Raw genomic sequence first — 15944 nt, forward strand, 5'->3', positions numbered from 1 at the left:
CTCGACGTTCGCCATAGACATACAAGAAAAATAGACTGCTCGTTGGTGCTGAAGCACAAGTAGAAGGAGACACAACATTGAACGTGGATATATATCTCTCTCGATCGTCAAAGGTGGGAGAGAGACATGTTCGTTAAAAGATCTCAAATAAATAAAAAATATTATAATCAACCAATTCAGATCTGGGCAAGTACTCAAAAAAATTTTTTTTCGCATAGTAACTAAGTTTACGTGAAGCGAAGCCTCAATATAAAATTTGTCGAGAGCTTGAGATTTTTGAGGGCTGTAGTACCCTTTTCTTAACATAATAAATATTAAAACAAATAAGTAAAGGTGTAGTAATAAAAGACGCATGATTGAATTTTTCACAATTTTTCGATTTTTTTGTTTTATTTTATTTCGTTATAATGCACATGTTTCGTGAAAAAATTAAATTACGATTACGAAATTAGCAATAGCGCTTCGCGATTTCATTTTTTTTTTTTTTTTTGCTTAACTTTCTTTTACACTTTTTTTTTCTTTTTTTTCTATTTTTATCATTGGTATAAAATTCACTGGAAACGTCTCGTCGTGACCAAAAATGTGAATTCACACCCTGTAATCACGTGATTTTTGTTTTCTACAAAAACGAATGTAAATGTTCACGTGTATTTTTTTCTCATTTTTCAGTCGTACACGAGAGTTTCTTCAAGGAAATTGTACACCCACTCACTAAATAATTACAGCTTATCATTCTTAAAAAAAAAAAAATTGTTTATTTTTTTTAAGTTTCGCTGCTCTCGATTCGAGAATGATATAAGAACATCAAGATTTATCTTGTCTCTTTATTTCCCATTTGCTCAATCGAGGATGAAACAAGCGAAATAAGGCGGTGCGTGCTTTTTCTTGCATTTTACTCTTTTTTTTTTTTTTATTCATTTAATCAACTTTTTATTTGGGTGATGGTATTCTTTCTTGTTATAAACTTTAACCCTCCCTTTCCCATTTGTTTCGTTTAGCAAAACGTGACATGGTTTTTGTTGTATAAATTGCTGAAAATTCGACTTTCAAATTTAGATGTTTTTCCTTTACAGTTTAAAAAAAAAGGGGACAAGGCAGATCTTCAAGTGCCAAGTCGCCTGATCTTCATCATACTCTCTCCCTCAGTTTACACATAATAGAGCTTTATCCCGCTTATTGAACTTCTAAGTTTGTTAGAAACTATGCTCGACATTGAAGTTTCACTTAACACATGCATCGTACGTTTTTTTTTCCCTTTAATTTATTATTAATATTAATATTACTTGTTTTTCACAGTCAGCCACAACTTTCTTTTTTTCTTTTCTTTACCTTATGCACAATTCGATCTTATAGCTGAGTTTCTTGATCAATCTTTCGCTTCATGTACGCTTCAATTGGCGTCGTGCTTCCTTTATCTCTTACTTGTCATTTTAATGATTAAAAAAATGTCCAGATGTCACCTACTCGACACACTTGCATATGGCAAGTGAAACTTAACGCTTATTTAAATAGAAAATTATAAACCAATCTATCATAATTCAAAATCAACGATTTTTAAGATCGATTAGATTTATTAAGGTTACTCTGCACAATTAATATGCACTGTAGGATAGTAAGATTCCGAAAACACGACTAAGAACTAAATCTAATGATGCTATCTATAATGGAGCAGTTTTTAAATTTTTATTATTTCTTCATAATCCACTTGATTAGCATTTTTAAAAATTATTTTTTACACGCTAAGATATTATGCACACAAATCACAATAAGTTCTTAATGTCTTTTTATATTCCAGTAAAAAATTTCTATTATAGAGGATAAGTGACAATCAATAAGAAACAAGGAAAAACGAGAATACTTGAATTGATCATCAAATAGGGATCACGGTCTTTTTCTTTACTGTTTTTGGTGTAGTTTTTTTTACAAAAATGTATCATAGTGTGCGAGCAAGGATAAGATTGTTTTGAACCTGCATATTAAGTGTTCACGAGACAACAGTACGGATGGAGATGTTTGTTTGAAAAAAATGAGACCTGCAAAAATCGCACTGTCTAAAAAGCGATCATCTGTTTTTCTCATAGAAAAAATGTTACACTTTATTGTAATGTGTAAGTAATGTTACAATGATTATTTTTTTAAAAAAAGATATGCAAACATTTTTTTTTACAAATAAGGTTTTACTTTTTTTTTACATTCTTATTTTTTTGACAATGTAACAAATGACACCATGTTGTGACAATTTGAGCTTTTCATACTGTAAAAATGCGCTATATCGATTTTTTAAACAAAAAAAGTATTACAAATTTTTTTTTATAATTTACAATACGTTTTTTAAACAAAACGCATTAATTTGACGATTAAATCTATTGTCTTTTGTTGCTTTCGATTTTTTTTACAAGTAAAAAAAAAAGTAGAAAATTTGTTGATAAATTTTCGATTGATTAAAGTACAATGTTAAATCAGTTCAACAAGGTATGCAAATTACAATTCATCTTAAATTAAGCAACACCGAATTAAATTAAAAAAACAAACCCTCCAGGGGTTAAAAAAAAAAAAAAAAAAAAAAACGCAACACCGTCACGACGACGATTGAGAAAAAAGTCTTTGTTTTACAACGGTTTTTGGTTTTTTTTCAGTTCACAATGATTTTTGCATCGTTTCAACAATTCTTCAGAATCGTAAAATTTTCAATTCCGTTTATAATTTTCATTGATTCGCAATTAACAATACATCGCATGCCTGATTTGGAGTATACAATCATCTTAAAGGATTTAAAAAACGTGAAATATTTAAGGTTTATGAATAAGTATGTAGATATGTTGCATGAAAAAATACTACATGTGTGTGATAAAACGAGAATAAATAAACAATGATATTTGATATTTTCGGGGACTTTTAAACTCTCGTCGGCGTAAACGAGAAAAAATATAGTTCATCAATACGAGACGCAAAAAGAACTTCACGTTTTAACGCTTTAATGGCGTTTTATAAGCGTCAAAAATTATTCAATCGAAAGTGTGCAACAAAGTTTTTTTTAACGCATTTTGTTTGTTTTTTTCGTTAGTTAACTGGAATTATGCCACCACTAATTGTCTCGTTTTTCTTAACATCACGAACCAAGAATAGTAAAGTTTATAGTGGAACTTATAGCACTTAGTTTTAAACGATCATCTTTCCAAGTTTATGTGGTATGAAAAAAGGCAAACTGAAACTACGTAAACAACAAACGACAACTCAGTTTAAACAATAAAGAAACGTCGGAGAAGCGTGTACATGTGTCTTAGGATTTTCTAACTTGATCTAATTGTTTATACTTATCTTTTGACCACATCAACGCAACCTTTGGTCACCGAATAATCCTTTCTTAACACCATTTTTCCTTTTTTTTTTCTTTCACTTTACGTATCGCAATTTCAGCTTTATTTTTGTGTTTGTAAGTTTCGTGGGGAGACTGTGGAGTAGTGTTGGTTGGTAAATCTTTATCTTTTTTCACTCGATTTTTTTTTTCAATTTTTTTTCTTTTTTTTTCTTTTTTTATCCTTTTATAGCAATTTTTATAGACTGCTGCTGCTGTTTGCTGTTAGCTGTTACAATGATTTACTTGAATTTTATCTTAATTTTATTTTTTTTGTCGCCTTATAACAGATAGAATTGTGTTGTTATGTAGAAAGGGATGGTGATTTTAAATTGGCGACAACTGTAGTTGGTTAAGCAGTGCCTTCTGCAATGGCGTTGGATGAGTTTTGCTGCGGCTGACTCTCCTATTAAACATTAAATTAATTTTTGATGAGAAAACATGTATAAAATGCTAGAAATATGTATTTGTCAGGTAAATTTGAAGTTGCTTTAAATTCATAAACTATTCAGAAACATAATGATTGTACATGTACAAATGTTTCTTGATTAACTCATTTATTTTTGATCAATAAGTTTCTCATATAACTTTAAACTTACAATATTAATCTAAAGACATACGCCGAGTATAGAACAAGAGAAATCAAAATTTCAAAAATAATATTGCAAAAAAGGCCCACAAGGAATATATACATGCTTCGCTAGAGGATATGGTGACAAGTGATGAGAAAAAAAGGTTTTACCTGTGAAGCTGGGGCAGTGACAGAATCTTTATTACTAGGTGCGTCAACCTTCTGCTCTGACTGAAAAGAGTATAAGAAATACGTGCAGAGTGTGCGTGCAAGTGTGTGCATAAGTGTAAGCTTAAAGCAAAAATTATTGTATTGCCCCATAAGTTTAAGGACCATGCGCATACAAATTAAATTATAAAAAAATAACAAAAACAAAAATAGTTTGGAAAGATACTTCGAAAATGCTTGAATTTTTAAGTAAAATTGCAGTACAAAAATATATATACTGACTTTGTAAAAATTCAATTATCTAATTACATAAGTGTACATGACAAATTAGAATTGAAAAAAAAACAAATAAATAAATAAATTAAAAAAAATAAAGTGCATGGGATCAAAGAAGAATATAAAAAAGCCATACGCTGAAAATGGAAAATTGGAAGACTAGCGATAGAAAAGTAATGATAATTCGATGAGTGAGCTATTCACGTACCTGGCCGTCTTGGCTGCGGGGACGACGGTTAGGGCCGCCACCTCCGCGTCCACCGCGGAAATTGCGCCGGAAGAAGCGCCGCGAGGGTCCGCCTCTACCTCTACCTGCGCCTCTTGACTGCCCAACATCGCCGTCGCCCTGTTCGCCACCGACGCCACCCTCGGCACCGTTCTCCGACTGCTGCTGGTTGCCTGGGCCAGAACGTCTGCCACCGCCACCTCTGTAGTAGCCACCGTCGTAGTTACGCCGGGGCCTGTAGCGACGCATCTGCTGCTGATTGCCACCACCCTCGCCACCGCTCTGCTCGTCTCCGGTCTTACCGCCGTCACCTGTTCCAATCACATGTGCAGTTTGACATCGTTATTATTATTTCGAGTTCTTTGTCACCAAGTTCGGGGGGAGGAAAAAAAACAAAAACAAAAAAAAAACAACATCGTAACGGAGAGTTTAAGTCAACAAAAAATTACCGGACTCGTAGTCCTCTTGACCGTCGCGGTTTCTGCGAAGCGGCCTAGCGCCACCGGTGTTGCCGCCACCGCCGCCACCGCTACCACCTCGCCTGTTGTAGTACTGGCGATAGCTTCGGCGCTTCTCAGCCGCGTACGGCGACCCTTTGACGGAAATACCTTCCGGGCCGGTGACGTTGGCCGCCTCGTTGCCCTTCTCGCCGATCACCACGTCGAACTCGACGACCTCTCCATCGCCGACGCTTCTTACGGCCTTCTTCGGGTTGTTCTTAATAATAGCCGACTGAAAATATTTTACACCGTTATCGTCTGTTTCTATTTCAACGACTATTGAATTGCTCGACAAGTATTGGTTCTCCCCTTTTATTTTCAAGAGCACTCACCTGATGAACGAACACGTCTTCTTTGGTGTCATTTCTGGAAAATTTAAAGAACAACATTATCATTATACATATATATTTTTTTAAATCATTATTTGATAATTTGGATGATTTATGAATGAATTGAAATAAAACAAGGGTGAGCCGTTGTATTTTAGTGCACTTATGATTGTACTTTTTTCATGAGATATAATATTTGCTGAGAAAACGCAAAAAACGTGATGTCGGAGCAGGTGAAAAAATTTGGTAGCAATTAAGATTTTGATGTAAGCCCGTGGTAGATGAAAGTTGCGTGATTGATAAATTTTCATTAATGAAACGTATAAACAGTAGCAGAGGTCACAAAACATAGGCTTTTTATTATAGGCCAGTTAAAGTGAAGAAAATATACTTATTGCAAAGTTTTTGGACGATAATATTGTGAAAAAAATGTACTTTTTCGAATTTTTGTTTGGGGTTTTGTTGAGAGAAAAAAAAATGACAAATACAAAAGCGTGTATCTATATGTAAAATCTCCATATATCAGCTCGATAAGAAGCGTGTACCGGCGCCACATTTTGTTTACCAAACACATTTAAATTGATCAGATGTTTCAAGTTCTTTGTAACGTAAAACGATACCACGCTATTACGTTTCACAAACGGGAGCTCATGAGTGAAACGAAGCCCCTCTATGTTAGAGTATCTTTTATTACCGAGACATTGCTGCTCTACTTTTGACTACAATGCTTACAAGTCGACCTTCTCAAATATTCATTTTACGTGTCAGTAAGTCGTACACTTTAACTTGACACTACAAGAGCAAGTTTTGTGAGTTCAACGATTCATTAACTGCAACAGTTATTTGTCGTTATACCAGTTCGCTGCACATACAAAAATTAATTCAGAATTTCAATGGTAGTTTCATTTATATGTCTCAATGCAAGCAGTAAAAATGCTAACAGACGGGTTATTATTTTATTGCACTTGGCTTGTAACATTTTCTCTGCAAGAAGCAAAATGGTCGATCCTCTTAGAACTGGGTTAAGCGAATTAGGTGCTCTAACACCACAAAAGCATTAATATATGTACGTTATGATTTCAATTATTTGCATTTACTCAAAACGCGTACACGAGAAATTCCACGGAAAAAATTGAAAAATCAGTGGTGAACGCGAAACATTTGAACCAACAGTAATACTTTTTTTTGAGTTTCGATTAACATAAATTTTCTTCAAGTCTATTGTTCGGACTATTGGTGCTCTTGCCAATTTTATCGCGAACCTTATGGTTCTTTAATTGAAAATTCGCAAGGTGTGAAAAATGTCGCTTTTTTCGAAACTTGTGAATTTTCAACTCTTAAAACAAAAAGTTGGGTTGTTTCGAAGAAAATATAGTTTTGTCTGATTGGTGTTCCACGGTCCTAGGGGCTTTCATTCTATTTTTGGAAAACGATAAGTTTTCAATGGGCCTAGAAGAGGTTTTCGACCTTTAGTTTCTTCATAATGAGTATATTTCAACAAGAGACGTTTTACAATACAACCAAAATAAGTATAGGACGGAGTCCTGTTGAATACGTGGTGGGACAAAAGTATGAGATTTCATCATCGTATGCCTATACAAGAAATTGTTAGGTACGAGCGTCAGCCCTAATTTCAAAGCAGCAGCATTCACGGGTCGTTATGAGCATGCATGACTTTTTTTTTGTTTGGCTCGCATCCAATAGAATCCACCAGTGGTATATTATGTACCATAAACTAATCATAGTACACATATACGTGTGTGTACATGGATCTACTTATTGGGACCTAGAAATATGTGCTGGCACTTATTACCACACGCTTTTTAAATTTTTCACACGTTTTTAACAAGATGTACTTATGAAGCCACGCGCAGCCCACGCGTGTGCATATTTTATACGTGCACTGAAATGATAAGTACGCCTGTAAACCTACTCTAGTAAGTGTATAATCTTCACGTGGCGTAGGCATCAGTATAAATGCAAAGGAGCGTTTGATCATCTACATCATAAAAAGTTCAACTGTAACTATTGTGGACAATGATTTAATTTTTCTTCTGAATTTTTTTTTTGTTTGTTTCTCCTATACTTCAAGCTTCGCGAGTCGCAATGTGTCTGCTTGCTAGACCCAAGCACGTGGCGCTGGTGCTGTTTCCGAGCCGATATAATTTAATCGTGAGCATAGTGCCCTTTAAAAAATAGCCCAACGCGTTGTTCGTAAAATCATAATTACTAAAATCATCTGTGCAACTGTTGTCGGGCGATTGAATTTGTAATAAAACCAATTACGCGGTTGAACCGCGAAAAGCAGGCCAGCCGCCGATTATACCGCAAATCGATATCGTCGGTCATTTATTATGCAACAACGCGTCGTGAAAAAAAGGAACGGCATCACGCGAGGCGGGATGCAAAAACCGGAAAGAGAGTAGTCATGCATGATGGCGCTCCTCTGCTCCTGGTGTGTTTTTCGTTGTTCGCGATACTTACCTTGTAGAAGTCAGGAGAAAAAAAAGAAACAGGAAAAATTAGAAAGTGCATTTGAGAAAATTCGATGATTTGGCAACACAATTACTAATCATGTTTACACATTGTACATTTATTTATTTACTTCGTTGTACTATCTGTCATAATTTCAATTTAGTCGTTTCTATTATTAATTATGTTACTACACTATTATTAATTAAGGTAGCTCCCTTGCGAAAACCTACAGAATGAAATGTTTCATTCAACAGATTTTGATCGACTGAATCCAACGGTGTCCTTGTTTATACCCCAAGTGGAGCAAAATCTCGAGATATTTCAGCTCAATGCTGGGGCATTTTTCAAAGATATTTGCCAAGAAAGACGTGAAAATCAGCTTGGTGGTTATAAATGACAGACGGTAGCAGAATACCAATACTGATGTACGTATATATACGTATACACACCCAAGTGAAACTTTCCTACTTGACTAGAGCAGTATTTAGACAAGGGAGCTACCTAAATTTGTTATGAGCTGCGCTCGGCAACACATTTTATGGTACGACCGGACCATGTATGTATGTAAAAAATTAACAGATAGATTATCTCAAATTTATTACAGCTGGACACGCTTCGAAATGCTGGTTTCGAGTTTTTTTTATCTCGAGAACATGATTTTACGAAAAATCTTTTTATGTTTGGCGATAGTATGCTTAATAAGTCAATAATGCTTGGAACGTCCAAAATAAATAAGCTTACCAAGTATAAAAAAAAAAGAGTGATATGAAATGAATGAAGAAACAAGGTTTGCTCAGATACGAAGAGCATTTTTGGAATGAGCCAATGTCGGATGTAAATATTTTTAAAAAGTCTAACCTGTTGATAAAACCATAGCCACTCTTGACGTTGAACCACTTCACGGTCCCAGTAACTTTATTAGCTGAAAAGAAAAAAAAAAGTTGACAATTTTTCGCTTATTCTATCATGAATTTTATTTACTGAGAATAATGAAAATAATTTTTTTAATCGGACATAAATGCGCAGGACAAAAAAGTTGAAATATGGTACAATTGATAATACATACTTACGCGTTTAAATTTTTAATCAATTTCAAGTTTTTATCAAGAGTATAAGAGGCATAAGTTTCGAATTTTGTTGTTATTCGTTGGCGAAAACATGAAATTTTGAACGATATGGATAAAGCCTTTTATCACGCATCTACGAAAAAAACTAGCTGATTCACATTTTTTATCATATTTTCGAGAACTATTGTACTTTCCTTACCAGATAAGCGCATACACGCGATCGAAACATTCTATTTTTTTAATTAGTGCCGCTTTTTTAAAGCGTGACAATACAAACCGATCCATTCATTCATCCCTAAACTATTTCATCGATTGAAAAAAACCACGAATTTTTTATTATATACGACAGCTGCAGTATTAAAAAAAAAAAAAAAAAACTACCTCATATTATATTACATTGCATTTTGTAGTAACGCGAGAAAAATTTATGTTTGATATTGTAACGTAAAATTGTATCCTATCACACTTGAATTCATGACGGCTTTCTGTATTTTGGAAACTGAAAGTTGTAGATCTTTTTTAAATTTATTTATTCATTTATTCAAGGTGGATATAATGTTCTATTAGACCCACATGTTCTCAGTAAATTTTAAATTGTTATTTCAACTTGCAGATTTGGCTGACCTGTTTGGAACATTGTATATATTTTTAAAAAACTGAGAAATTTAATCTAGTTACAAGCAAAAAGCCTTGAAAGAAACAAATGTAATAGTCAAAGTTTAATGACACTACTGTGTCTATATATCATCTTCGTTCTTTATACTCGGAATAGCCAGAAAAGATCCATTGGTATTATTTTATATCAAGTAGACGCGTGCAGCCGAAAAACATATAGATTATTTTACACAGCAATTAGTTCGTATATCTTACGTTACGTAATCGAAGAAGACCGAAAAGGAGAAGAAGACAGCGAACTCTAGGCCAGAAGAAAGAGAGGCGCGTGAGACGAGAATAGAAAACGCGGAAAAAGCAAGCAAACGTACTATACCTAAACATAAGTCTGGAGGAAAGAAAAGAGAATGTACTGCTCTACACGTTGAATTATAATTTATTAAATTTTTTATTTATCATGTGTTGCAGTTAAAAAAAACTATACGACTCCAAAAAAAAAAAAAAAAAAAAAAAAAATTCACTTTAATTGGTAGTACAGCGTGAAAATTGCAGGGAAGTATATTCCAAAAAAAAATAAATTTAGCTGAAACAAAAATAATATCCTTAATTGGGTGCCTAATGGTAAATACACCCAAAATGAATCTGACACCTTAACATGTTCTTTGCAGCTAAACGATTCGTTCATATAGCCCATAGTATCTGACCAGATAAAAGGGTGAAATAAAATTTATACAATTCTGCACCAACATAACTTACATAATAATTTGATATTTTTGCATTTTTTATTGTTTTATTGTTGATGTCAGTGTAAAACTACAAGTGACAGGTTAAGTTGTTTACACCAAAAAGAATATTCTCTGATTATCTATCGATCAAGTGTTTTCAAGGTTTTTAATAGATTACTTGATCCGAACCTTCTAACTGCAAGCTATAACACACTTGTCAAACCCTTGATTGACGATGTAAACCCAAAGGAGCATAAATATTTTCAGCTACACATGTCATGATTTCGGAGCAATGCGTGTTGAACCTACCACGCTGCTTTGGAGCAAGCACATATACAACGTACAAGAAGAGCCAGAGAACATGCGCGCTCAAATATTCTCGGGGAGGAAAAGAATTAAAGCAGACGCACAAAGATGGTATAAAAAATAAAATAGGTTCTTATTCTTTCTCTCTCTCTCTCTTGCTCTTTGAGATGGACTAGCCTGAAGAGGAGGAACGCGCGCGCGATTTCCTGTCCCAGCCTCGCGCTGCAGCTTGTCTGCACCTTCCCCCCTTTCCATTATACTTCTATGGAGCAGGCGAGCGTTCACGAACGATAACACAAGCGCGCGCGTGGTTTTCATCCCAAAAAAGGTTCCAATATGGGAAAATAAACAAAATCACGGACAGACATGCGTTTCGAGGATCAGATTGAAATGATAATTGCGCAATAAAACGAAATGAGAAGAAATAGAAGAGGAAACGATGAGCGAAAAGCGTGCCGGCCACATGGCTTCCTCGAGCAGTACCTATACATGCTGCGCCTGTCGTTCTCTCTTTATACTTCGCTCATCGCCATTACGGCGTGGATCGCGCGACACGGTTTTCTTCCTCGTCCACTTAATGAAAACTACTATTTATGAAAGCTGTTGAGAAAAAAAAAAAAAAAAAAGGAGCCGTACGAGAATTGATGGACTCACCGATGACGGCCTTCTGTTCCTGAGTAGTCTTGGCCTGCTGTTGTTGCTGGGGCTGGCTCTGCTGGGATTGCTGCTGTTGGGGCTGAGACGGGCTCGCAGCAGGTTGGGCCTGCTGCTGGGTTTGCGGCGGCGACTGCTGCTGTTGCTGCTGCTCGGGCTGCTTTTCCGCATCAGCCATGGCTTGATGTTGTTATTTGTTGTATCACACTATCTCTCGTACTGGTACTGCCGAGTCGAGAGAAAACAACAAAATAAATAAACAAATCTCGTTGACCTGCTTGTTTAGGATGGCAGTCGTTGACGTGTCGACGACGAATTTATTATCAACACACGGAACGCGCGCGCTTGGGAGGCTATGTTTTTTTATTAGATTGATTAGATTTGATGCTCGATCGTGTTGTTGTTATTATTGTTATTACCGTCGGCCGGAGAGATGGGTGGATGGTGATGTTGGTGGTGTTATGAAGGTGCTGATGACACGCCGCTTCCGAACCTGGATCTTTGCGCTTGCACTGATGGTACCTTTCTACGCGGTTGCCGGACCGCAGCGCGACCTCCGCTTCTTCCCTCCCCCTCGACGACACATATCACTTGCGATATATAATATAGTCCTAAGGCTACGTTCTGCAAACATTATTAGTTGTAGGCCGTTTCTACATAGGTATGCGTTTGGGCGACGCGATTTTTTGCGTTTGGGGATGAAATAAATAAAGGGACTTATTTTTTTATTCGACTCTCCTTCGCGACGATTTATCTAGTCACAGCACAAGATTATTGTCATCCATATGAATTTTTGTTTTCGCTACCACTTTTATAAATAACTAAAATAACGCAATAAAGGACACATTCCGTTCGTTTCGTTTACGTTCCACTCGGTTCAAAAGCTCATTTCATTTGACATCATCACTAGCACTACATCAGATAAACACAATTTAACATATTAATCTGCAGATCTTTTTGCTTTTAGTGGCCTTACCGGCTTACCTCTTTTTTACACACAGATCACTAGAGACGAGAAAAATATTCGATTAACGAAGAGAATAGACGAAACAGAACAAAAATGAAACGGTTGAAACGGATGAACTTAACAAGGAACACGCCCAAAGCTTTTTTATAAATTCACGTTTTAAAAAATTTTAATTCGATAATCATAACTTATGCAATGTCTTTTAGTCTTAGAAGTGAATACAAAATGGTATAAATAAATATAGAAAAACAAATTTTTAGACAAATTTTTTTTATTAAATTACCAATTCTGTATCACAAAATGTTAATGACATTTCTTCTTCGTCGATATCTATGTGTTTTGCATCCAAACTTGCTTTAGGACTTGGGACATTGGTAACGTCACAAAAATTGAAATCTTTAACTGATTCCTTGTCTTTACGGCAATTATTAGAATTTTCTTCTGAACTTTCACAAGTTGACTCGTGAGTATTTTCCGAAAGCTTTGTTCGTTTACTATCCAATAAAATGTCAACTTTATCATCATCTAAGGGCCTTCGAAGACATTTGTCCGACATCAAATGTCCGTTAGTTTTTACCAGTTCTTCAATATCTTCTGAAAGTTGTGTTTGTTCACTTTCAACCAAAGTATCAACTTTGTCTTCTAAAGCCTTTTGGTATGACTTTTCGAGAATCGGCTGATCGAGAGTTTCGGGGACTAAATCTTCTACTCCTGTAGAAGAAGAGTATTCTGCCTGCTGGCTTGGCTTGAAAGACACTAAATCTTCTAATCGTAAAGTTTGCACTAAAGAAGATTCTTCCATCAAAGCAGATTCTGTACGCTCGAGGGGCAGCATTAGCGAAGGTGCGGTCGGATAAATAATGTGGCGTAGTTCTGCTAGACCTAGGCGCGCTTCTGCGATGATTTCCGAGTTTCTTTCATGCGATGCGGCTAGCTCGAATATTAAGATTGCATGAGAAGTTGTACTGGAGCCTTCTGCAAATATTTCCAAGACTCGGAATGTTTTTAACAGCTGTAATCTGTAGTTTGAACTATTTTTATTCAATGGAATGCCAGTTTTTTTTATATACTGATCATACAAAAGTAAAACTACGGCACGTCTTATTCTCTGTAAAAAAAAATGTGATTTTAGTTTTCATTTCCAGTGTATGTTTCGTGTAAATAATAGATATACCAGTCAATAAATACTTACATCATAAAAAGAGTGCTTCAAATAACAACTTGCGTTTGAAACAATGCATTCTACCGTGGAAAGTACTTGTAAACACAAAACTGAGTCTGTCTGGTTACGATCACTAGAGTCAATAGCTTCATCACTTTTAGCCTTTTGATTCTCTGGTGTCCTGGCATTGTGTTTTGAAGTTTTGTTTGCCTAGTCAGAAGTTTGTTGGTGATTAACAAATTCGTAACAATTACATGAAAAATCTAAAAACATACTTACTTTTAATATGTGAACTTTATCACTTGACTGCGAAATATCTTTGAGCATGTGTATAAGTACTTCATCTGTTACTAATTGAATGCCAGACAAAGATCTAGCCTGCCTCATCCATGTGGATAATAATTTGTAGGTCTGTACGCGGATGTCTCGGAAAAATTCATTATTGAAAGTTTGTGTCCATTCCAAAGTTTGTAAAATAAGTTTTTGAATGTTAAATGCAAATGGAACCAGTTCCTGTTGAAAACTACGTACCGTTCTTAATATTTAAATGATAATGGTATAAATTTATTTATATTAATATAATAAAGTACCTGGTAATCAAAGTTTCCAACAAATTTAATAGACTAACGTATAGTTTTGGTAGAATTAAAAGTAATAAGCCTTTTCTGCTCTCATTGCTTTTATGTAAATTAGCTGGAGTAATTGATAATCCACGACAAGCTACGTGCAATATTACATTTGGAAGCACAAATTTTTTTCTTGAATTGCCAACTCTGCAATTAAAGTAATTTAGACATTATTAGTTAATGATTCTTATCATTGTTATTAAAAAATAAAGAGTCAATGTTACAAATACAAATGATTGCATTGTAATTGATGGTACTGACCTTAACAAAGTAGATAAAAATGTACAAACATTAGCAAATCTGTTTATATTGGCAGCATAATAATCAAATATGTCTTCTTGTGATATTTCTGGTAAATGTAAAATATTATTATCCTTAGCATTGTGAAGTTCGGATGGTAATTCTGTAGTAACAGTCACAAAATTTTGAAACACTTTATCCATTATATCGTGCAAGTAGTGACACAAATTAACTTGATAATAAATGTGACAGCTCGCGCTGCTATTGTCTGGTGCAATCACATAACTTTCCTTATAAGAATTAATAAACTGACGCTCGTTTGCTCTGATCAACAATGCATAACATTTTGCAGAAGTTTGTACTAATTGTCTGTCTTCGGAGTCTAAGCTTGATGAGATCATTTTACCAAAAGATGCCTAGATGTAGAAAAAAACACACATTTGTTTTAGAATCTAGTATTGTGCCAATTGGTAAGAAAATTTTCTTTATAAATACTTGTAAACGTCCGCATGATTCTGGATATTGATACAGAAGAACAGTAAGCAAATTAAGCAAACTCAGATGGGTTTTTTTATCACACAGTTCAACAATGATGGCAACCAATTGTTTAACATGGTACAAAGATATCTTTTTGTCAAGGTCTGGCTCTTGTTTACAACTTGTTAACAAGACACCAATGCTCTTGCACACTGCTTTCAATTCTTCTGGCTTGTCATGAGCATTATTTAATTTTTGTATTAGCTTGGAAATCCAATGTGGAAAATACTTTGTCAAATTATCTTTGGATATTTTAGGTACAAATTTGTTAAACAAGTACAAGCCTTGAAAAAAAGTAGCTGCATGTTCAAGCTTATTGTTAATTGTAGTCGTTATATTTTTCTCTACACGAATTTCCTGTAAATTTTAAGTAAATGTGAAAAAAAAAAAATCATTAACTCCATAACAAATAATGTAGGTAATAAAAAATTGAAGTTACCTTTTCTGCGTCATTGCTAAGTGATTTTTCACTCAAAAGTACACTTTGCAACAAATCTATATATTTATTGCCATCACGATTAAACAATTCTAAGACGTTCATGACTTACAAAATTATTAGGTTACTAACGCTGCTTGATTGCTTCAACTCACACGTGTTTATAAGGTTAAGTATGATGAGAATGTATGTTAGTAATGTATAGTATACTATACTTATTAACTCAACTGTGCGTATAGTACTGCACTAGTGCACTTTAGCTACTCTAAAATAATACAGGTATATGGTAGTGTTAGTACTTGACTTAACGTGTTGTTAGTAACAACTTGTTACTGTTGTTAGTAACTTAACTTAGTAAAAAAAAAACTTCGCGGGTGGGGGTGGGGAATTTGGGAAGGGGGGGTGTGGTTTTCCCGCATTTTTTTTTTGAATATTCATGTTTAGTTTTTTTATTCAATACTTAAAGCTCTTAGCATATATCATGAGAAAAAAAATATAAGATTGAGATCAAAATAATTTTAAGTTTGTAAAACTGGCAGAAGTTATATAAAAGTTACGATAGTTATGTTAAAAAAAAAACAAAAAAAAACAAATTTTAGGAAGATTTTAGATACAATAAAAATGCAAAAAATGTTTATTAAATATTGTTTTATTAAATAAATATAGACATATTGTGGTTGCTCTTTATTGACATGTTCTTGTCAAATCTTGT

General features: G+C 34.6%; 2 protein-coding genes across 3 annotated transcripts; both read right to left on the reverse strand.

Annotated features, from left to right (window-relative positions):
* Window positions 1-356: 356 nt before the first annotated feature.
* Window positions 357-11816, reverse strand: yps (Y-box binding protein ypsilon schachtel). Of its 2 annotated transcripts, XM_014362009.2 has the most exons (8): window positions 11684-11816; window positions 11265-11489; window positions 8759-8822; window positions 5429-5462; window positions 5046-5328; window positions 4579-4907; window positions 4098-4157; window positions 357-3761 (listed from the first exon to the last, which is right to left on the reverse strand). In XM_014362009.2, exons 2-8 carry the CDS (start codon window positions 11440-11442, stop codon window positions 3708-3710), a joined length of 1002 nt encoding a protein of 333 aa, XP_014217495.1. In that variant the 5' UTR covers window positions 11443-11489; window positions 11684-11816; the 3' UTR covers window positions 357-3707. The 2 variants fall into 2 exon arrangements, with proteins under 2 accessions (XP_014217495.1, XP_014217496.1); XM_014362010.2 differs by lacking the exon at window positions 4098-4157 and having other exon boundaries at window positions 11684-11814.
* A 354-nt stretch (window positions 11817-12170) lies between these two features.
* Window positions 12171-15445, reverse strand: LOC106646027 (proline-, glutamic acid- and leucine-rich protein 1). Its single transcript, XM_089589743.1, has 8 exons — window positions 15236-15445; window positions 14755-15153; window positions 14281-14675; window positions 13984-14166; window positions 13673-13916; window positions 13424-13603; window positions 12515-13339; window positions 12171-12176 (listed from the first exon to the last, which is right to left on the reverse strand). The coding sequence occupies exons 1-8, from the start codon at window positions 15335-15337 to the stop codon at window positions 12171-12173; spliced, it is 2334 nt and encodes a 777-aa protein (XP_089445869.1). The 5' UTR covers window positions 15338-15445.
* Between the last annotated feature and the right edge of the window lie 499 nt (window positions 15446-15944).

The sequence above is a fragment of the Copidosoma floridanum genome, unplaced genomic scaffold, assembly GCF_036245765.1.
Source record: "Copidosoma floridanum isolate Cflo_tuat_1 unplaced genomic scaffold, Cflo_Japanese_pri ptg000009l, whole genome shotgun sequence".
NCBI classification, from domain to species: domain Eukaryota; kingdom Metazoa; phylum Arthropoda; class Insecta; order Hymenoptera; family Encyrtidae; genus Copidosoma; species Copidosoma floridanum.